This window comes from Cydia fagiglandana, chromosome 13 (assembly GCF_963556715.1).
Source record: "Cydia fagiglandana chromosome 13, ilCydFagi1.1, whole genome shotgun sequence".
Taxonomy (NCBI): Eukaryota; Metazoa; Arthropoda; class Insecta; order Lepidoptera; family Tortricidae; genus Cydia; species Cydia fagiglandana.
The window spans coordinates 15,365,585-15,388,561 of NC_085944.1; the positions used below are offsets into that span (position 1 = coordinate 15,365,585).

At 36.4% G+C, this 22,977-nt stretch overlaps 2 protein-coding genes across 2 annotated transcripts in view; both read right to left on the minus strand.

Moving 5' to 3' along the window:
• The window catches only part of LOC134669902 (fibroblast growth factor receptor 4-like), a 107,415-nt gene that overhangs the window by 37,158 nt on the left and 47,280 nt on the right, over nucleotides 1-22,977 (minus strand). The gene's annotated exons all lie outside the window — the stretch shown is intronic.
• LOC134670410 (uncharacterized) lies at nucleotides 130-1,586 on the minus strand. The gene is made up of 2 exons (XM_063528255.1): nucleotides 1,487-1,586; nucleotides 130-1,189 (listed from the first exon to the last, which is right to left on the minus strand). The coding sequence occupies exons 1-2, from the start codon at nucleotides 1,499-1,501 to the stop codon at nucleotides 305-307; spliced, it is 900 nt and encodes a 299-aa protein (XP_063384325.1). The 5' UTR covers nucleotides 1,502-1,586; the 3' UTR covers nucleotides 130-304.

Sequence of the window (22,977 nt, forward strand, 5' to 3'; positions counted from 1 at the left end):
TAGAAAACTTTCTATAAACATAACCACCTGTTTGTTATCTTTATGTGTAAATTAATACAAATATGTGATATTTATGGTTTTTTGAGCTTTTAGTTTTCGTTTCAGGGCTTGGAATAATAAGATGATATGTTCGTTCGTTTATCGATTTTTTATGCAAAAAGTATTTTACAATACAACTAGAATTAATTATGATACATTAAAATTACTATTTACATAAATACATTTAGGCACCGTAATTTTTTGTTCTACTTAAGACTAAGTCGCCGGCAAAGCAGGTATCACATGGGGGCGCTTGGCGCGGTGTTTAGTAGGGGCCGGACTGGCCTGGGGGGCCGTACGAGGAGCTGACTCCACCGGAGCCTCCGCCGATGCTGCCACCGTGTCCGCCGCCGATGCTGCCGCCGCCGATGCTACCTCCGCCGATGCTGCCTCCGTGTCCACCACCGATGCCACCGCCAATGCTACCGCCAGAGAGGCCACCGCCGATGCCACCGCCGATCGAGCCACCTCCGATTCCACCTCCGATAGATCCACCTCCGATACCACCCTCCTTCTGGGTCTTGTACTTGATGAAGTAAACTTCGGGTTTGGAGGGCTGGGTGGGAGCGGCAGTGGGGATGGTGATGTCGGGCTGTTCGTCGGGTTTCTTGACCAGCACGTAGACGAGGGTCTTCTCCTCGTTTTGGGCCTGGGCGGGGATGATGGGGGCGACGGGGGCGGGAGGAGCGGGCGCCTTAATGAAGATGATCTTGTAGTGCTTCTGGGGGACGCCGCCTCCGCCGATGATCTGGGGGCGCTGTTCTTCGGGTTCTGGGGGAGGAACGTGGACGTAGATGTGCTTCTGGACGATGGGAGCGCCACCGAAGCCGCCGCCGAAGCCGCCGCCGAAACCACCGCCGCCGCCGCCAGAGGAGAATCCGCCTCCGGAGGAGAATCCGCCACCGCTGCCGCCGCCGATTCCGAAGCTGCTGGAGCTCAGACCGCCAGAGGAGAAGCCGCCTCCATGTCCGCCGCCGCCAGAGGAGAACCCGCCTCCGCCAGAGGAGAAACCGCCTCCGTGTCCACCGCCGGAGGAGAAGCCACCACCGTGTCCACCGCCGGAGGAGAAACCACCGCCGCCACCGGGAGCGTTGTAGCTGTAGCCCGCCTCGGGCCTGGCCGAGCCGAGTGCCGCTACGGCAGCTAATACCTACGGAAAACAAAACACTTTTATAGAACATATAAATCACTGCAACTCCATCGGGACAGAACACTAAAATTGCCAATCCTTAGCACGACACTCAAAATCCAAATTGCCTGATTGATTCACCATAAAAAAACAATTTTGAAAAAGAACAATCCACTCCATAAAAAAAACAATTTAGATAAAAACTATGGTCCACTTGAATTCAAATTTGGAAAAACAATTATCGGTTAACATAGAGGCGTGTCGACATAAGGAAGCGGGAGGTCACGGGTCACATCACTTTCACTGCACGGTACCTACCAAGAATGCTTTCATGTTGACTCGCGGAGGCGCCGAGGTTGTGTGATGCTCCGTACAAAATCCGTACGCTTTTATACCGCCGTGAGCTCCACACCTCTCTCCCTGTGTCTTCCTAACATTCGGCCTTCGGGCATATGAGAATTATGAATTTAATGACACTAGTCGAATTCGTCTTCGGTGAAAACAATGACCGTAACAGTCATCGGTGCTTGAGGTAGCATTAACGTGTCAGTGCGTGATTGACCTCTTTTCTTGATAAGGATCCTGACTGAATTTTTAATCGTCTTTTTGAATTTTTTCGAGATCGATTTTTTTCTGCTCAGTGTTTTCTTTTCTTTTTTTAACACAACCGAGGTGAACCCACGATTTTTGACCACACACATATGAAAAATTTAGGATGACGGGCGTTGATGATGTCTCCGATGTCCTTTGACAAGTTTTTATCCTTTCAATTTCAAAGGTCACTGTAACACTGAAATCACTTAAAGGTTTATCCAACATCCATATGAAACCTGAAAAACATAAACACTTCTGTTTAGTAAAAGTTGTTGTTTGTTTAGTAAAAGCACGAATTATACCTACCTAAATTACTAATTATATTCAAATTACTGAAAAGTACTTATTTATTCAAGTTCAATATACCTAAATTGGAATTAGCACTTTGCTTCAAAATTAACGTCAAAACAAACTTACTTGTTTAGGAATAAATTATTTGTTTGAAATTATTTCGAATTGACACGAACTTACCTTAATTTTCACTTCAGGAACCAGTAAACATTTAGGTATAAAACTGATTCGAGTAGGTATATGACAAGGATGAAATATTCCCAATGATTTACTGGAATTTATAAATGTTAATGTACTTACATACATTTAAAAGTACATTTAAAAAATAAATAAAATAGGTATGTAAACAAATGTTAAAAATGTTCAAGAAATAAAAGGCTTTTTATTTTTATTTTATTTTATTTATTTATTAATGTAAGTAGTGTACTTACACTAACGCCTCGATTCTAACTTTAAGATACGTTAGTTAATACCTAGATCTAGAAACGATATGGATTAGATGTCAGTGTCAAAAGTGACTTTGTTCAAACAAAAACGTCACTTTTGACACTAACACATCTAATCCATGTCGTTTCTAGATCTATAATGTTTCTATGTTTCAATCCATTGTATACCTACTTAATTTTGAATCATGCTTATTTATAGCGTTCTATAGTTAAAGGTTTATAATTCAAGTTAGTCGATATAACTTGAATTATAAAGCTTAAGAATCAATACTGTCTAACTAACATTTTTGACGTTTTTTACCTTTTAATGCAGTTAGGTGCAGAAAAAAATAACGAATAGCATGCTATAATTGTCTAAATATTAAATTATTTGTTACTTAGACAGTATTGATTCTTAAGCGTCGATATAATATTCCCCTTCAAAATAAACCGTAATACTGATAAATACCTAATAATGTAAATTAACTTAAAAAGACCTCCATTTTCGCGGTTATTTTCCAAAAAACGCCGGTGTCATCTTACATCGTGAAATTAGCATTATGTTAAATTAAATGTCTGAATTGGTTGCGTTAATAATTGCTTACTAATATTACATACGTGCCCGGGCCCCGGGTATGTAGTTAAACTACGCCCAGGACCCGGGTATGTCCTTAAACCACGTCCAAGACCACCGGTGGACGGGCAGCAGCGTCCCTCAAATTCGGTGTACTCGACTGCAATCGCCAACCGGCCTGCCAAGCGTGGCGATTATGGCATTCACCCCCCAAAAAAGGGGGAGGCCTATGTTCAGCAGTGGACGTCTTATGGCTGAGATGATGATGATGATGATTACATACGCGAAAGTTTGCAAGTAAGTTTGTTACTCAATCACGCAAAAACGGCTGGTCAGGAATTAGTTTGCGAATTTGGCATAAGGTGCAGGGAGGCAATTTCGACTGCGGGTAAATTTTAACTAATCAAAATACCTTCCATGTTTTACATTATTAACTGGAGTCACACACAACACTTCTTTTTCGCTATCTAGACATATAGGTACATAATTATGGCACTCTAGTTAATCTTGTAAATTTCTATAATATTACTTTTTATAAATGACTTTAAACTTAAAAAAAAATAATCTAGTAAATAAGTACCTACGGGATGATTTTGAATTTTGATCCGGGAATTATTTTCTAATCTGGGTCAAGTCACGGACCATCAGTCATGGAATTCCATGTCATCCTGTATGTGGTAGTATCATCATCTGTGGGGGTGGAATGGCCGACTCGACCGAAGTTAAAAGTCAGGACAGTGCTGTCGCCATCAGATACACCGGAGCGACCGAGATGCTCAAAAATATCTGAACACGCACTCAAACGCCTTGACAATAGAGGCGTGTTCAGATATTTGGGAGCACCTTGGCCGCTCCGTTATGTCTGATGGCTCCTCTACACGATGGGCCAACGCCAGCCACTCCAAGGGACGCAGCCATGCGGTAGAATGAAATAGCAATATCACTTGCTCCCTCTAACGCATAAATAAATGCGTCCCTTGCGTTGGCCGGCGTTGGCCCATCGTGTAGAGGAGCCATGATGGCGACTGCAATGAAGGTACATAAGGGCGGGGATGGGGTTAGCTCTTGACGTCCCAGTAGGTAGTAGTAGGTTATAATAATAAAATTTCGACACTGCATTTTGCTGTCTCTGTAATTTTCCTTCCATAAACAGGGTCAAAGGCCATGGTTAAGCTGGTAAACCCAAATGTATTAATTTGTACAAATTTATGACATTCGTGATGATACATAATATTGCTTGATGTTTCATAACCCCCAAAAACTTAAAGACGACCGACCAAGAATAGATTTAATCCCAAGATTGCATACAATCTTGACTTTTGGGGCTATTCTATTTTTTGTTATACCCATTCCGTCAAAGTTTACTTTGCACTGACTTGAACAGAAGAACGTGTTAAAAGTTATTTTATTTATCCGGCGATTTTATTATAAGCGTCATATGTTCATATAAATTTGACGCTAATAAATGACATTGTCACACATTGTAATTGCAAATGGCATGCAGTTAGCTTAGCTTTTCTAGTTGAAAAAAAAACATTGATGACGTTTGAACAAATAAATATTTTTGTAAGTAGGATTATCTAGTTTGAATGAGTGCTTCGTCATTTTAAAACAGATACTTACTTTTTTTTTTTTATATGCGAGGAGATTATGAATGACTGCTTATTTACCTATTTTCTATATAATAATATATGGATATTTTGTGATAAGATAAGTACCTCTACTCTGTCTACTGCCTTTATGGGTCAATTGATCGCTTACCATAAGGCACGCCATATGCTTGTTTGCCACCGACGTTGTATAAAACGGGTGGAAATAGTATGGCCAGCGGAAAGTAGAATGGCCCGCTTAATCTCAGATGAAGTCATTATCTGATTCATTTCGGCAAAATCAGAATTAAACACGTTACACACAACTTAATTTGCTCGTTTCGAAAACGCTATTTCCCACTATTATTTACTAGGTGCCCTCTCGCGCTTGAGAGGAGGCCTGTGCCCAGCAGTGGGACGTATATAGGCTGAGATGATGATGATGATGATGATGATTTACTAGGTGTTTGCATTTTATCAGGCAGAGCTGCTTGTCATGCTAGTTCAGTCAAGTACTTTTTGTACAGTAAGGTATATTAGGGTAATTACGAATGTCGAAAACCGTTGGATAATTCCGAAAACGGACTTTTTTTATGATGGAATTTTGGGTCATTTTCATTTGATTTTCGGAATTATCCGACATACGAAATTACCCGAATACATCTTACTGACTGAAATACTTAGCAAGACGTCCGTTTCCGTGAAAATACGATGGAAAATGATTATGCGCTGATGTAGTAGGTACCTAAAGTTTGACGAATGTAAACAAACTATGTAAACAAACGTCACTAGTAAATTGACATTTAGAGACAATTTTAATACGGCGGTTTGTTTACATAGCAAAGTTCCATAGAATTACACTTTAGGGTTACCTGATCCAAATTTGGAATTGACAAAATTCATGATTTGCGAATATTTATCAAGACATTTGTTTTTTAAATTTGTTTTGTTTTGGATTTATGTAAGTAAATTTGAATAATGTACCTTTTAGGTACATAAAAGAAAAATCTGTTAATTCACTAAAATTCCTGATATTTTCGTATTCCGGCCGCATTCCTGACAAACGGCCAAAATTCCTGACATTGTCATTGTCAGGAAAATTCCTGGCATCTGGTAATCCTATTAGTACCCGACTAAACCTTACCTTTATCAAAGACATATGTAACTTCGTATAAGATGAATAAAGTCTAAGGAAAAAACGTGTCTCGGAAATCAAGAAAAAGTAATTCTCGGATAGATGCCGCACACACCTTTAGCCTATGCTCGGCTAGATGGCGTAACGACACCGTTTCATATTTAACAATTTTTACACATAGGGGGCTGTCCATAAATTACGTCATCGTTTTTTGCCGATTTTGGACCCCCCTCCCGCCCCTAAAATCATCCAAAAATCATGCTTCGAATGACCCCGTTTCCTCCTACGTCGTGCTACCGTCATCCGATGTCCGGACCCCCCCCTGATTTGAAATGACGTAATTTATGAATAGCCCCATAGATATGAGTGAATGAACATGGATCAAAATGATATAAAAATAATAAAATCATTTATCCATATATATAATTTTTTGATAAATTTATACGTTTTCAATTTGAGTTTTAGTCGTGTGTCGATAGATGGTAGTAGATTTAGTAAATTTACTGTGACTACAAAATTCACAATGACAGGACCCCTCTACAGGATGATTCATGAGACGTGAGCAGGATTAATCCTGCACACTCAGTAACTGATAATTGATCGATCACCGTCGTATTTAGGTGAAACAACCGCACTTTTCCCTATTTTTTAACTTTTTGGCGAGGGCAAATTTAATTCTCTGCAATTATGGTCACCCTACAAGACCTAATTAATAAACATAAAACCTCTTTAACCGTAATGACAGCATTATGATTACGAAGAAAATAAACTGTCAAACTTGAGTGAGATACGAGTTTTTAAAAGTAACCAGACCGTGATGACATTCAATTTGACACAGAATATCGGTAGTTTAGTATTCTAATTGTAAGGTGACCATGCATGTCGTAAATAAATTAATAACTTTTTTTTTCAACACGACTACAAAATTAACGTTATCCTCACTGATACTGATACGAAATAGTTGCTTATATGTAATTTACGAAATGCGCAGTGTTAGTCCTGCTCACGTCTCCTGAATCACCCTGTATACTATCTATTCATTTTGCCTTTATCGAGCTTTCCAGTTTCCACAACAATCGGCTTACAAACAATTCGGTATGTAAGCCATTTTATTGTTGCGATATTTGTTACTATACTACCGGGTGAACTTTACAATAGGTCAAATAAATGTGAGGGCAGGTGAAATTGGAAAAACTGAATGGTTATATAATCTTGATAGTTTGATAAGGGCACCTGTTATACAGGGTGAAAGTTAATCGGTGATCAGGATATCAAGATCCTATTTTTCTAAAATTTGTGTATGTGTCTTCTATTTTACTTTAACCGGATTAAGACAATTTGGCTGCTTGTTGCTTTTAGGTTATAAAAAATAAGCTTTTTAATATTAATTTACACCGACGGTGTTAACGAAACCTAATATGTATAGGTACAGTCGACGTCAAAGAGATCTTTACGACTAACGTTACAAAAAATTATTTACACGACTTTATTGTCATAGCATTTAGGTCGTGTAAACATGTTTTTGTTACTTTGGCTGTAAATTTCTCTTTGACGTCGACTGTACTACGATGTAGGCTTTGCTCTTTAAAAGCCAGGTACAGTCCCCATCAGATATATCGGAGCGGCCAAGGTGTTCACAATATCCGAACACGCACTCTAACGCCTTGACAATAGAGGCGTGCTCAGATATTTGTGAACACAATGGCCGCTCTGATATATCTGATGGCGACTTGAAGTCGATGTAAAGTTAGCTTAGACGGATTCTAATGATTAATGACACTAATGACGTATTTTCAAAAGTATTCCTACTCAAAATGTTGCAAGCTTGGCAACTATGTTGTCACAAATCTTTCACACTAGTGTTAGGAAGGTAGAGGTAACGAATACAATCTCAATGTATCAAAAAAACCGGGCAAGTGCGAGTCGGACTCGCGCACGAAGGGTTCCGTACCACAATGCAAAAAAAAAACAAAAAAGAGCAAAAAGAAAACGGTCACCCATCCAAGTACTGACCACTCCCGACGTTGCTTAACTTTGGTCAAAAATCACGTTTGTTGTATGGGAGCCCCATTTAAATCTTTATTTTATTCTGGTTTTAGTATTTGTTGTTATAGCGGCAACAGAAATACATCATCTGTGAAAATTTCAACTGTCTAGCTATCACGGTTCGTGAGATACAGCCTGGTGACAGACGGACGGACGGACGGACGGACGGACGGACGGACGGACAGCGAAGTCTTAGTAATAGGGTCCCGTTTTACCCTTTGGGTACGGAACCCTAAAAAGTGTCCGTCAATAAACCTTAAATAGGTGGCGCCACAATACCTAGAATATTTCATAAAAAAATCAATCATTGACAGCGCACTACACTCAATAACTCCTACGTTCCTAGCTACTCTAGCGCTACTCAGGAGATTATACGTCATCAAGATTAACATTTCAAATTTTCTCATTCATAAAATACAGCACTTTTGTCCTCTGAACCTAGGTATTTAAAATACCGTTTTCTCGAATCCCTATTGTTAAAAATACTACCCATTCGTAATATTATTCAATAAGCTATGTGCATTAAAATGCATTGAGGTGTTTTTTTAAAAAGTCGTATGACTTTGAAATTGGTATGGAAATAATACTTTTTTTTACTACTTTCTGATCATAACTGTTGGAAAAACTTATTATTCAAGCACTCTGAATAGTAAGCACTTTGAATAAATCATTAACTTAGAGATCATTAAGTTCATGACACTAGGTATATACTTTGTTTATAAAAAAAATATATATTTCAATATATCAACATTACAATTTCTTACACCAAAATTATAGTCTTTCATATTTCAGATTTAGCGCGAGAAACGTATTCCCTAGTTCTAAACTCTAATAACTAATTAGTAATAACAAAGGCAACCTACTTACCTACTTGCTTTGTTTAACTATAAATCTCTTTTTGTTTATAATTAGAGGAAAATAAACTTTCCAGGATTTTTTGGCAAAAATCGTTTTCCCAAGCTTACTCGTTCACTCATTACATTATGTAAATACAGATTACGAAATGTTATATACACGCGTATTCGGGAAACGAGATAATCACAAGATCTAGAGACGATATAGAGATCAACTAGATTTACATTAGATATCGACTAGATGTGACTTGGATATCTAAGTCATAACTTGTCGAAATCGTTCAAGAGGACCTCCAGAATCGCGGAAACGTCAAATTTGACATATCTATCTTACAAATATCTTTAAATTATCCATATCGTAACTTGTTGAGGTCTAGTAGAGATCTAATTAATTTTCCGAATCGAGCCGTAGGCTTTAAAACGAGACTGAAGAACGCTGCTCTTTACGTATGTCGTATTAATTGTGTCTATACTGAACCGCAAAATTGAAACACATCGGAAATAAAATATCAATTAGGATTATGAGAAGATTTCATATTTCAAACCGTTTTACTGTCTAGAGTGCTTCAGTGATTGACATACAGTAATAAACACAAGATTTTCGTGACATTGGGCCCGATTCGGATTTTGAAATAGACATCTATTAGACATCACCAAGATACGATAACGATATGTTAAAGATGTCAAATTTGACATTTGCGCGATTCTGGAGATACTCTTAAACGATTTCATCAGGATATGACTTAGAGATCCAAGTCACATCTAATAGATATCTTACGCTATCTAACGTAAAAGTGACACTGGTTGCCCGAATTGCGCTGCAAAAGAGAATTAGTTGATATCTAAACTTATAACGTATCTAGAATGAATGTAGTACGTCTCTTGTGAATATCTTGAAGTTCGAATACGGCAGTAAGTCACGTCAGTACGTCGGCGTTACAAGTATATAAGTATCATGAGATATGAGTAATAACATTCGGCACTCTCTTGACCTTTTTGGCATGAAGTCTTCAGATGTTGCATTTCGCTTTCGACCACCGACCGCGAGCTTGTGTGCCAAGACGTTGTTTGTGGCGAATTTATAATCATTATTTTTACATTTAGATTGTGCCAATGTACAGAATATCTTTTTTTTAAGTCTGATTATTTCTTTGTCGATGTAATGTCAGAGTTTGATAAAGTTTGGTGGGTTAGTATAATTGGAAGAGTTCGTCATTCCGTGCGGTATATAATTATAAAATCATATCGCAATTTTTCCTACAAAAATTTTAACAAATTTTAATATTTATTATGAAAAACATATCAATGACTTACGGCGTTAACATAAACTCGTTACTGACCTGTACGGCTACCATCGGTTTGGCATTGACATTAAACTCTATCCTGAACGTAATTTACTTTCTATATATCTCTTTCGCACTAATATGTCAGTATGAGCGAGATGCATAGAAAGTAAATTACGTTCACGATAGCGTTTATGTCAATGCCAAACTGATGGTAGCCGTACTTAATTAGCTATGAACCGTTTGTCTTTAAGTATCTGTCATTTTAACTTAAGTACGAGTATGTATTTTTAGGAAAGGGAAAAAATCTATCTAATTTAATTAAATCAGGCCCGTAACGTTATATGATGAATAAGGGAGGGTTAGACCGTAAAAAGTTTGCAGCGATTTTGATAGCCCACGCAGTGCAAGTGTCATTTTAAACGTCAAACTTCTATGAAATTATGACGTATGAATAACACTTCCACTGCGTGGGCTATCAAATCCGCTGCACACTTTTATTGGTGCGACTATATTATTATATAAGTAGGTACCTATCAGTGTCTCACGAAGTACGAGTAAGTAACAAAACAAAATGTCATAAAATAAAAGAGACTGATTTATCAAATGGTACTTGTAATCCATTAATATAAATTAGAATGCCGGTAATTCATCCAGAAGGCACACAAGGAAAAATTGATGGCGATTCCGTTATGTCAATATTAACTCTTGGACTAGGCTTTCTTTTCTAATATAGGGAGAAAAAAGTGTACCTATCGTTTCATTCGACATTGATTTTGAAGATACTCAGTAAATTGTACTGATGATCGAAATCTGTATCTGAAGGTAAGTATATTTTGTTCCCTTGTTAGGATAATAGGGATGATATTGATTCGAATTTATAACAAAATCTAGTTAAATATAAGTATAGAAAATTAGCAATTTTACACAGAAATTGGACACATATAAAATGGGTCTCTATAGTTTCCCAAATTGTTTTAAGTCATAATGTATTGTTTGTCCTAATTTTCGTTAGTCATAATTGTTTTTTTCTCAGAAACGCGTAACTTTTCAGGATTGCCATAAAAAGAAGAAGAAGAAGAAGAAAGACATTTATTCCATAAAACACACATACACAGGACAATAATATGAAAGAAATAAGATAATTAGAACAACAAAACAAAGAAAGAAATTATGTACACATTAAAAAAACAAAACAGAAAAAAAAATACACACTTGGGTCCAGCAATGTGTGGCGAAACAAACCTAACCTATATATAGAATAACCTTACGAAAATACTGAGAAGTTAACGGTATCAGTTTTATTACGGCCCCGACACTATCATGGATACTGACATTACTTTGACGGAATGACGTTTTTAGTGATAGTGTAGGGAGTGTCATGAAGGAATGACGGCAAGTAATGAAGTTTATTTTAATAATTTCCGTCAGTATTGGAGTTATGTCAAAGTAATGATACTAGAAATGACATTATACTGACAGTGAATTGGTTAGAATGATGGAATCAGAAATGACAGAAAGAATGATGGACGATAATGAAGTTATTAAACATTTTTAATATTTTTGAAGAAATGTCAAAATAATGACATTATACTGATAGTGAGTGGAGCGCATCACTCTAATCCCTCATTCCGTCATTTAAAGTACTTTAGAAGAAGGTTTTATACTAACAAGAGTCATTACTGGCATTTAAATCAATAAGTGAAGTATACCTACTCTATTATCATTGCTCTAAAGTTTATTTTCACTTGACTCTTAAGAAAAAAGGAAAACATGCAGAATACGATGCACAAAGAAAATCTCTGTCCCTTTCTAAAAGTTTCCATACATGAAATAAAAATTAAAGACCTTTTATTTTATGTTGTTTACAACAATTTAATTATATTTTTACCGGGAAACGCGAAAATCTAAATTTAGTTATCTGCCTCTTTATCGTTCTAATATGCAAAAGTGAGGATGATGATGATGATGATAGAGAGGTTAGATAACGAAATTTCGTGTTTCGCGGTAGACCCCCAGATTGTGATGGATTGTGGTAGCGGCGCCCCCTACGCAGAGTTTCGAGTAATATTCCCTATTCAGGGAAATAGAATAATATTACGCAATACTCTGCGTAGGGGGCGCCTCTAGCACATACTGAGGGCTTACCGCGAAATTTCGTTTTCTGCCTCTTTATCACTCTTGCGTATTCGAGCGTTAGAGACTGATAACGAAATTTCGATTTTCGCATTTCGAATTAGACCCTCTGAATTTGCTAGTGACCCTACGCCGACTTTTGCGTTTTATTTCGTGCATGGAGTTCAATATATTTTTTAAAATATGGTCAACATCCCTATTTTGTATATTCTGTATATGGCCTTATATAATAACATGTTGTAAGTATGCATCTATCCTATAAGTAAACTCTCTGGTTTATGGCATTTTGTATTTATAAACGCGTTACTGGCCTAAATTAGCTATGAATAGTTTTGATCTTCTCGTTTTAGTCTTTATCTCTCATTTTGACTTATGTATTTGTAAGAAGGATAAAACATATTAACTAAATCAGGCCTGTAAAGCTTAAAAAGTTTTATGACTAATTGAGAATGAATAATTAGTGTTTATGGTTGAATGTTCCATATAAGACTATCCCGTTCGAACTTGCTTTATGACGGACTCTTTTTTTATACCTCCTTACTTCGAACCTCCACAGATATTGTTTTTACTAAACGTCAAGTCAACCGCAGAAATCCCGACTAGTTTTAATCAGCAAAATCCTAACCTCTTTTTTAATAATTAATATAATTATGTACAAGTATTAGTATTTCGGATACCCCAAAAACCTGTGTCTTAAAGTGGGCTATAATGGTTTGTACAAAATAAAACGAAAGAACATGTACATTAAATTACAATGAAACAACACAATAAACTGAATATAAACCAATCCAGTACTTACGGTGCACGGAAATCTCAACGCTACGACTACACATATTTCGTCGGCTAGAAGACTGGCGTCAACTAACAAACAAGTTGTTGTGTTGCTGTTTGCGAGCGAGAAAATTCGAATATTGGCGAGAACTTTTAAATTTTAGCAGTGTTTTAAGCTGTTATTTTATATTTTAGCGATTTGATTCACTTTACCGGATCCGAGACCGGATCCGGTATCTTGAAAAATGTGCCAGATCCGGCCGGATTACCGGATCCGCCGGACCGGATTGCAATCCCTACATATCAGGTACCTTTTTTCTTAGCCGAATACGTATACATTCTTACATAACAGAAGAATCCAGTAGGTACAGTCAGCGTCGTATAGTAGGTGGCATCCAAAGTATTCAAATAGTTCGGTACACCATATAATAGGTATGTATGGCGTACCGAACTATTTGAATAGGTACTTTGGATGCTACCTACTATATGATGCTGATTGTACTTTAAGAATAGTTTGATTCCCGGTTCGTGGTAAGAATAAAAAAATTTGGATACATTTTTTAAATACCAATCTTTCACACAGTCATGGCGCACGCACGCACGAATAAATATTCTTTTTTAGCACTGTGTCAATTATAGAGGTCTTAAGTTGCGATGTGGTCAATTACAGAGGCAAAATTACGAAAAGCACTAAAATCTAAATTGCAATTATAGAGGTTCCAAAATTTCAATTATAGAAGCCTTTTGGTCTCAAGGGACCGGGACCGGACTTTTGGTTGCAATTATTGAGGTTTTCCATTTATCCAGGTGCCAATTAACCAGGTTTCACTGTATTTGTGAGGACCTTGGCCGCTCCGATATATCTGATGGCGACTGTACGCTGTTTTTCTATTGAGAGTCCGTTACGCATATGCCAGGAAAGATCTTCATGGCTTATTAAGAGTCTTACACCTATGATTAAGATAGTTATTTTATATTATAAGTAATGACTTAATAGAAAAATATATAATTACATAATTATATATTTTTCTATTAAGTCATTACTTATAATATAAAATACATTACATAATTATATATTTTTCGAAAAAATAAGAGCTGAGGAATTGCGTTATGTAGCTACAATTTATTTTTAATATACTTATTAGGGTTCCGTACCCAAAGGGTAAAACGGGACCCTATTACTAAGACTTCGCTGTCCGTCCGTCCGTCCGTCCGTCCGTCCGTCCGTCCGTCCGTCTGTCACCAGGCTGTATCTCACGAACCGTGATAGCTAGACAGTTGAAATTTTCACAGATGATGTATTTCTGTTGCCGCTATAACAACAAATACTAAAAACAGAATAAAATAAAGATTTAAATGGGGCTCCCATACAACAAACGTGATTTTTGACCAAAGTTAAGCAACGTCGAGAGGGGTCAGTACTTGGATGGGTGACCGTTTTTTTTTTGCTTTTTTTTGTTTTTGTTTTTTTGCATTATGGTACGGAACCCTTCGTGCGCGAGTACGACTCGCACTTGCCCGGTTTTTTTTAATCGAATAGTCTTGTAACCATCGTCTTGTTTTCTTTTTAAATCAATTTACATGCATTTTATATGGGGTCCCTTTGTTTCCCATAAAGTTTTAAGTCATAATGTATTGTTTATCATATTTTCGTTAGTCATACGGCCCCGACACTATCATTAGCAATGACATGAAATTCCATGACGCTCCAGCGTTTGGTCCATTCAGGTCATGACATTCCTAAATCTCCCCACACACTTATCAGTATTTTTATCAGTATTTTCATCATTACTTGTCACGGGGAATTTTAAGTTATTATTTTCCTAACCGTTCTTAGTTATGTTGTAGTGTACGTTTTGAAGAACACAAAACCAAGATATTATTCAATCATCGATTCAAATATTTCTAACCTGTCGTAATTATACTATGTACTGTGGCAACTCTATGCCCGATGAGCCAGAAAAATGCAGAAAAAGAAATAGTTAATTAAAAAGAATATTTATTCGTGCGTGCGTGCGCCATGACTGTGTGAAAGATTGGTATTTAAAAAATGTATCCAAATTTTTTTATTCTTACCACGAACCGGGAATCAAACTATTCTTAAAGTACAATCAGCGTCGTATAGTAGGTGGCATCCAAAGTATTCAAATAGTTCGGTACACCATATAATAGGTATGTATGGCGTACCGAACTATTTGAATAGGTACTTTGGATGCTACCTACTATATGATGCTGATTGTACTTTAAGAATAGTTTGATTCCCGGTTCGTGGTAAGAATAAAAAAATTTGGATACATTTTTTAAATACCAATCTTTCACACAGTCATGGCGCACGCACGCACGAATAAATATTCTTTTTAATTAACTATTTCTTTTTCTGCATTTTTCTGGCTCATCGGGCATAGAGTTGCCACAGTACATAGTATAATTACGACAGGTTAGAAATATTTGAATCGATGATTGAATAATATCTTGGTTTTGTGTTCTTCAAAACGTACACTACAACATAACTAAGAACGGTTAGGAAAATAATAACTTAAAATTCCCCGTGACAAGTAATGATGAAAATACTGATAAAAATACTGATAAGTGTGTGGGGAGATTTAGGAATGTCATGACCTGAATGGACCAAACGCTGGAGCGTCATGGAATTTCATGTCATTGCTAATGATAGTGTCGGGGCCGTATGACTAACGAAAATATGATAAACAATACATTATGACTTAAAACTTTATGGGAAACAAAGGGACCCCATATAAAATGCATGTAAATTGATTTAAAAAGAAAACAAGACGATGGTTACAAGACTATTCGATTAAAAAAAACCGGGCAAGTGCGAGTCGTACTCGCGCACGAAGGGTTCCGTACCATAATGCAAAAAAACAAAAACAAAAAAAAGCAAAAAAAAAACGGTCACCCATCCAAGTACTGACCCCTCTCGACGTTGCTTAACTTTGGTCAAAAATCACGTTTGTTGTATGGGAGCCCCATTTAAATCTTTATTTTATTCTGTTTTTAGTATTTGTTGTTATAGCGGCAACAGAAATACATCATCTGTGAAAATTTCAACTGTCTAGCTATCACGGTTCGTGAGATACAGCCTGGTGACAGACGGACGGACGGACGGACGGACGGACGGACGGACGGACGGACAGCGAAGTCTTAGTAATAGGGTCCCGTTTTACCCTTTGGGTACGGAACCCTAATAAGTATATTAAAAATAAATTGTAGCTACATAACGCAATTCCTCAGCTCTTATTTTTTCGAAAAATATATAATTATGTAATGTATTTTATATTATAAGTAATGACTTAATAGAAAAATATATAATTATGTAATTATATATTTTTCTATTAAGTCATTACTTATAATATAAAATAACTATCTTAATCATAGGTGTAAGACTCTTAATAAGCCATGAAGATCTTTCCTGGCATATGCGTAACGGACTCTCAATAGAAAAACAGCGTACAGTCGCCATCAGATATATCGGAGCGGCCAAGGTCCTCACAAATACAGTGAAACCTGGTTAATTGGCACCTGGATAAATGGAAAACCTCAATAATTGCAACCAAAAGTCCGGTCCCGGTCCCTTGAGACCAAAAGGCCTCTATAATTGAAATTTTGGAACCTCTATAATTGCAATTTAGATTTTAGTGCTTTTCGTAATTTTGCCTCTGTAATTGACCACATCGCAACTTAAGACCTCTATAATTGACACAGTGCTAAAAAAATCCGTTATTTTTGCTCTTTTTTTACCTCTATTATTGAAACGAGTCTTACTTATTACCTCTGTAATTGAAATAATGTAGTTGTAGATGTAGCAGAAACAATATTTTAATAGCAATGATCATTTTATTTAAGTCTCCATCCAGAATTTAATTTATTTATTGGGTATCTATCACAGCCTGTAGTAGGTAAAATAGTTTTGAATGTTTTGATCAATAAAAACAAAGTATGCTTTTTACATTATAATAAAACTTTCTTCTACAATTCAAGGGAATTTTTTAAACCCAAATGATAAAAAATAAAGTGGTAACTAATGTATTGTAAAAGTGCAAGTAAGACAGAAGCAATATATAGACCAGAAACCCAGAACGTAAGCGTGTAAATCTACTTTAAATGCTTATTTGCACCTCCATAAAAGAAATTTGTCAGAACGCAACCTCTATTAATGAAAACCTCTATAATTGACACAACGATTTTTTGAACCTCGTTAATTGACACGACCTGCTTAAATGAAAAACCTGGTTAATTGACAAAAACTGGCCGGTCCCTTGAGATTGCAATTATCCAGGTTCCACTGTATCTGAACACGCCCCTATTGTCAAGTCGTTAGAGACAGTTAGAGTGCGTGTTCAGGTATTGTGAACACCTTGGCCGCTCCGATATATCTGATGGCGACTGTACAAGCTTATATGACAATACTGTTATTTTCATGAGATATATTTTTATACTATCCTTTAATCATTTTATTAATAAACAAAATAGTAAAAATAACAAAGGGACATTTTAGAAGTAAATAAATCATATTCTGGTTACGATAATTTCCAGTTCAGAATTTTTAAGGCATTTAGAAAGGGCAATATCTATGTAACTTTTTACAAATTATTATAGGTAATTATGTAATTTTTTTTCATAATATATTTCTAGACTGTTTTAATATATAGGGTGTATTTCTAATATTTTGAGGGTGCTTAATGTAAGTTTTTAGTAAACAATATATGGGGCATTATCTCTGAAAACGGACCTTATTGTCGATGGCGCTTATGTCGCACAGCGTCGCGCGGCATTGTATTTATGACGGAGCATCGTTAATAATGGCGTAAGCGCCATCGACAATAAGGTCCCTTTTCATAGATAATGTCACATATAATAATAGAAACATGAGATATTAAAGAAAACAGCATTGTTTCCATAATTTGGCCCTTGCGTGTAAATATTTCGAAACTCTTGGCGGTTACGGTGTTTTTCTTCTGACTGCTCAAGTGCTCACGCGCATGATTTATTGGGTTCACGTCAGCGTCGAGCGCAACGCTTACATTTCAATTTGAATATAATTTTCTGGTCTGCGGTTTGAGTTATTGCCGTTTATAGGAGGATTCAAGGAGTTATTTAGAACGCCTGGGGGTGTTTAGATCAGCGGTTCTCAAACTTCTTTGGTGACGGAACCCTTTCGGCAAGCGAAGTATTCGACGGAACCCCAAATTAAAAAATTTCGTTCATCACTGTGGACCAGATATACCTATAGAAGAGCTGGCCCCAATTTCACCAGGGTGACAGGTGCGACAATTGTAAAACATCACTGTTGCTGACGTCACAGGCATCCATGGGCTACGGTTACCGCTTACCATCGGGCGGGCCGTATTCCTGTTTGCCACCATCATTGTATTATTAAAAAAACTTTATTATATCGGAAAAAAACAGATATTTCTCTTGCTAAGTTTATGACAATTGTCACAAGAAACACTACAATTGTAACGAAATTCCGACATGTAACTCATTTCCTGTCAAGATTCACCGACAATTCTACAAATATGTCGACTAGAAAAAATAATTCTTGTTTCACAACATAATTGTAATATACAATTGTAGCAAAATGCCTGTCACGTTTGTAAGTATTTCTATAGAAAATATTTTATAAAATTGTAATATGTCACCTGTCGCTTGACAATTGTCGCTCGACATATGTCACTGACAATTGTAGCCGTGGTGAAATTGGAGCCTGGTTTTTTTCTTATTATTACAAGTATATTTTCGCGGAACCTCAACAGAGGCTTTGCGGAACCCTAGGGTTCCGCGGAACACACTTTGAGAATGGCTAGTTTAGATTATCGTCAATACAAATTTTATAAATTAGAATGCCGGATTACATGATATTTAACGTCACAATGTTTCTAAATAACATGAACTCACAAAAAGATCGTCAGTTTGTAAATAATAATAATAATTAATTAAGACCCTAGCTGAATAAAGAATTAATTAAAATAACAATAATTAAGCATTAAGTAAAAAATAAATAACAATCAAATAATCATAACAAAAAATAAAATAAAAGTCAAATACAGTAAAATAAAATGTTAGTTAATGTCAGAGCATAAAAGTTATGCTAAATACAATGCCAAAAAATTCCCTACGCATGTCAAAATATGCAAAATATAAACTATATCAAAAAATTTGCGCTTTGCCTACTTTCACGGGACAAAGCTTTAAGCTCCGATGTTTTGAGGACGGCATTGTCCCCGGGGTCTCGGAAAAGGTAAAGTTTGAAAACTTATGGTAATTTCGTAACTCAAGGGAAAATTATGTAAAAATATTTTAGTCCCTAATTGGATTTTTGTGTTAATTCCGTCCAAAGCTCTTCAAGCTTACCAAATACATATTATGAATCTCTGCCGATAAACAACCTGTCTTATACCTCATCAAGAGTAGAATCAGATGTAAGATGTAAAGAAACAATATCGACGTGTCTTTTATTGAAGAACACTTGTAACAATTATATAACAATTATATAGCATTTACATTCTTTCCGTTTTATAAGTACTTACAGGCGTGGCTCACTGCTTTCGTCGCTTTGCTACAGGTAGCTAAAAGTACATCCGTTCCACCCCAATTTTGGGGAAAGCCATAAGCCGCGCGTGGCGCTGTCGCTGCCTAGCGGACATATCTGTGCTGATCGTAAGTATCGTAACAGACGCGTTTTGTTAGAGAGTGACCCTACTACTACTAGTGAGTCTGTACCTAGTACTGTTATTTATTCTGTGGTACTTAATAGTTATTATTTTTTTTAAGTTTTTTTCAATAAAAAACGAGGAAAGTCCCACGCAACCCAATCAAAGCGGCACGCGGTATATCAACGGTCCTCGGTACAATTATGTCATAGAAAGAGCTTTGTTTTGCAAATGGCAAATAAGATGTAACCGTAACGGGTTGCGTCAGGTCAGAGTAACTGGCGATCAGGATAATCAGGAAGTGACTATGTTACTATTGGAAGTATTAGAATAAATTAAATTATTCTTCAGATAATATTTTAATTTGTTTTTATTTCAAGTAGAGACTCTACTATATAAATTATAAACTAAAATAAATATCATATACTTACTAAGAACAAGTAACCAAGGCCTCCAGTGCCCCAGGCTTTTTCTTAGTACATATATGACATTTATTTCAGTTTGTGGCTAATGTTATTGGTAGATTCTTGTTTAAGAGTGTCTGATGGCTTTAACTTGACTGTGTCACTTTAGTCACGTTATAGTTTGTTTTTTTTTAGCATTAGAATAAGACTACGCGATCTTACCGTGTCTTTCAATTGAAAAACGCTTTTTTTCAATCAGGAACTATTACTTATGATAGCAAAATAATGTGTGTGTAAATGTGTTTTTTAATAAAAAGACACATCTAGATTGTTTACCTTTTTCTAACGCTAAAAAAAACGAAATAAAGTGAACATGGTTAGCGTGACTCAAGGCCCGATTTATACATTGATTAGTGTTAAGTGCAATTTCATAACTACATCTGCTACTTTAGTTTAGTAGCAAATGTATGAACTCGCATTTGATTCTAATTAACGTTTAAATCGAGTCTAAGACAACTTGCGAGAACTTACAAACGATTAATTATTTTTAAAATAAACGAAGCACTATGAAGTCCTTTGTTCCGAATTTTTCTACGAATAATTATATAAGTATTAACATGTAACGTGGTGTTAATACAAGTAAATAATATGAGAATTCTCCGTTCACAGCCATTTCAGAAAAACACCACTTTAAAATTTCCCCACAACAGCATGCGGTACAACAGTTCTGTCAAGACGTGAACGTAATATACACATCGTGATCTGTATCGAACGCGCATCATTATCATATCATGCGTTACGCGATAGACTCGTGGACTTTATGTTCAGGGCATAGAGCTCAAAATATATTGGCAAAATACTGAGCTAATAATGATGTCTCACAGTCTGACTAAGACGGGGAAATAGGTAATGGGAGGTCTAATATTTATGCTTGTCACTGCTGAGACATGTAACTATGTGACATGAAAGATTCAATAGTAATCTGTTTTTAAGTGTTTTTTACATGCTTTTATTTAGCTTTACTCCGAATATTTGTTTGTATAAACTCTTTATTCTACACAACAAAAATATGGCACATTATCAGAACATATAAAATCGGCCAAGAGCATGTCAGGCCATGCTCAGTGTAGGGTTTCGTAGTTACCTACCATTTTGCTGTACCCACTTACGCCTTTTTACTAAGAAAAGAAGATTTTTTGCAGAAATGACTGGACCGATCATGTTCGCTATAATTTTCATTGAAAGTAGTTATTTAGATTTTGTTTCACGATTATTTTCATATTTTTTGGACCCATTTTTTCTTTCGGAGCGATTATTTCCGAAAATATTAACTACTTATATCAAACAATGGTTTTTGGAGACCCTTCTTTTTGTTTTGAAAAACCTATACAACGATACCCCACACTATTGAGACAAAGCCAAAAAAAATAATAAAACATTGTGTGGGAGGTACCCTAAAATTTACAACTCATAGAGTACCTGATTTTCATTTTACTGCTCTGTCGCAATGCACAGCATGATTTATGTATCAATGTCAAATTGCAGCTTTTTAGCACTAACGATAATGGAGCAAAGCGTCGGACAGACAGACATACAGACAGACATAGCAAAACTATAAGGGTATCGGACAAGTGCGAGTCGGACTTGTTGTTATAGCGGTACCTAACAGAAATACATCATCTGTGAAAATTTCAACTGTCTAGCTATCACGGTTCGTGAGATACAGCCTGGTGACTGACGGACGGACGGACAGCAGTCTTAGTAATAAGGTCCCGTTTTACCCTTTGGATACGGAACCCTAAAAAGGCACATTTAACACTCGACCGATGACACGGAATGACGTGCAACTTATAGAGTCTGTGCGGAAAGAGAAGAGTCGTGGGATTTGAGGGCGCGCCAGTGCTATTTTATGGTTTTTGCTATGCTGACAACACTGGTCACGTGATTATAGTACGACACTAAAGGTCATGATACTTGAATCCCTTTTGTTCCGGTTTTTTACCATGGCTTACTAAACGGAGCCTGGTGGTGGTGTCGGCTCGTCAACTCAATCCTCTGATTTAGCGCAGGCACTAGTTTTCTTTTTAAAACACACATGTTTTTATATCTCAGATACTAAAAAGTGACTGCGATTGACAAAACTGCTAAACCTATTTAAGAATCTGTCCAAAACAACTGTAATTTTAGTACCAAACAAGATACGAGTCTCATACGAAAACCGCAAATTGCGGGGATTTTTCTCTGTCACTCTAATTACGCCTTCATTGGAATAAAACAGAAAGAGCAATTTTCGAATTTCGGTTTTCGCGGTAGCCGCTCAGTTATTAAAACCGGGTAGATCGGGTAGAAATTGGGCAATAGAACTGTAATTTTATCTGGGATATATTTCACCCATTGTAAACTTGACTTGTAATGTATGTGTACGTTATTAATAATAAATATGAATATGAATACAAATAGTGCATAAGTAGGTAGGACTTATTGGGATATGCCCGGTTCTCTCATCTCACGATATTTTACTTCGCCGAAAAGTCAATGCTAAATATGAAATATAATTTCGTAACTAACAGAACCTACAAATAAAGAAATATTTTATTAGAAAAAGTTTTATTCTTTGTAATCGAAGTCTGAATTAAAATATTCAATGTCACTTATGTTTGAGCTAGCTTCAAAACAACCAGGGACACTCATAGAACTATTTTCATCTGAACTGGACGTGCAAGCAATCCGGCAAGTAGATTACGAATTCTTGCATATCACCTATTTAGCGGTCTTTTATTCGAGATACCGTAGGTACTTTTACACAATCCTGAAAAAGAAATTACATATAAATATGCATAAAATGGCAAGTATCAAGACCATTTGTCAGTTATTTTAAAGATCATGAATGACCTGCATATTTATGAAAATTAATATATTTTGAATGAATATACTTACCGATTATGTACCGGAGACAAGTTACTTAGGGGGCTTATTAAATAGGTAATTATTTAATATTAAATACAACATCAATACCCATATTAGCTCCATGTTAGC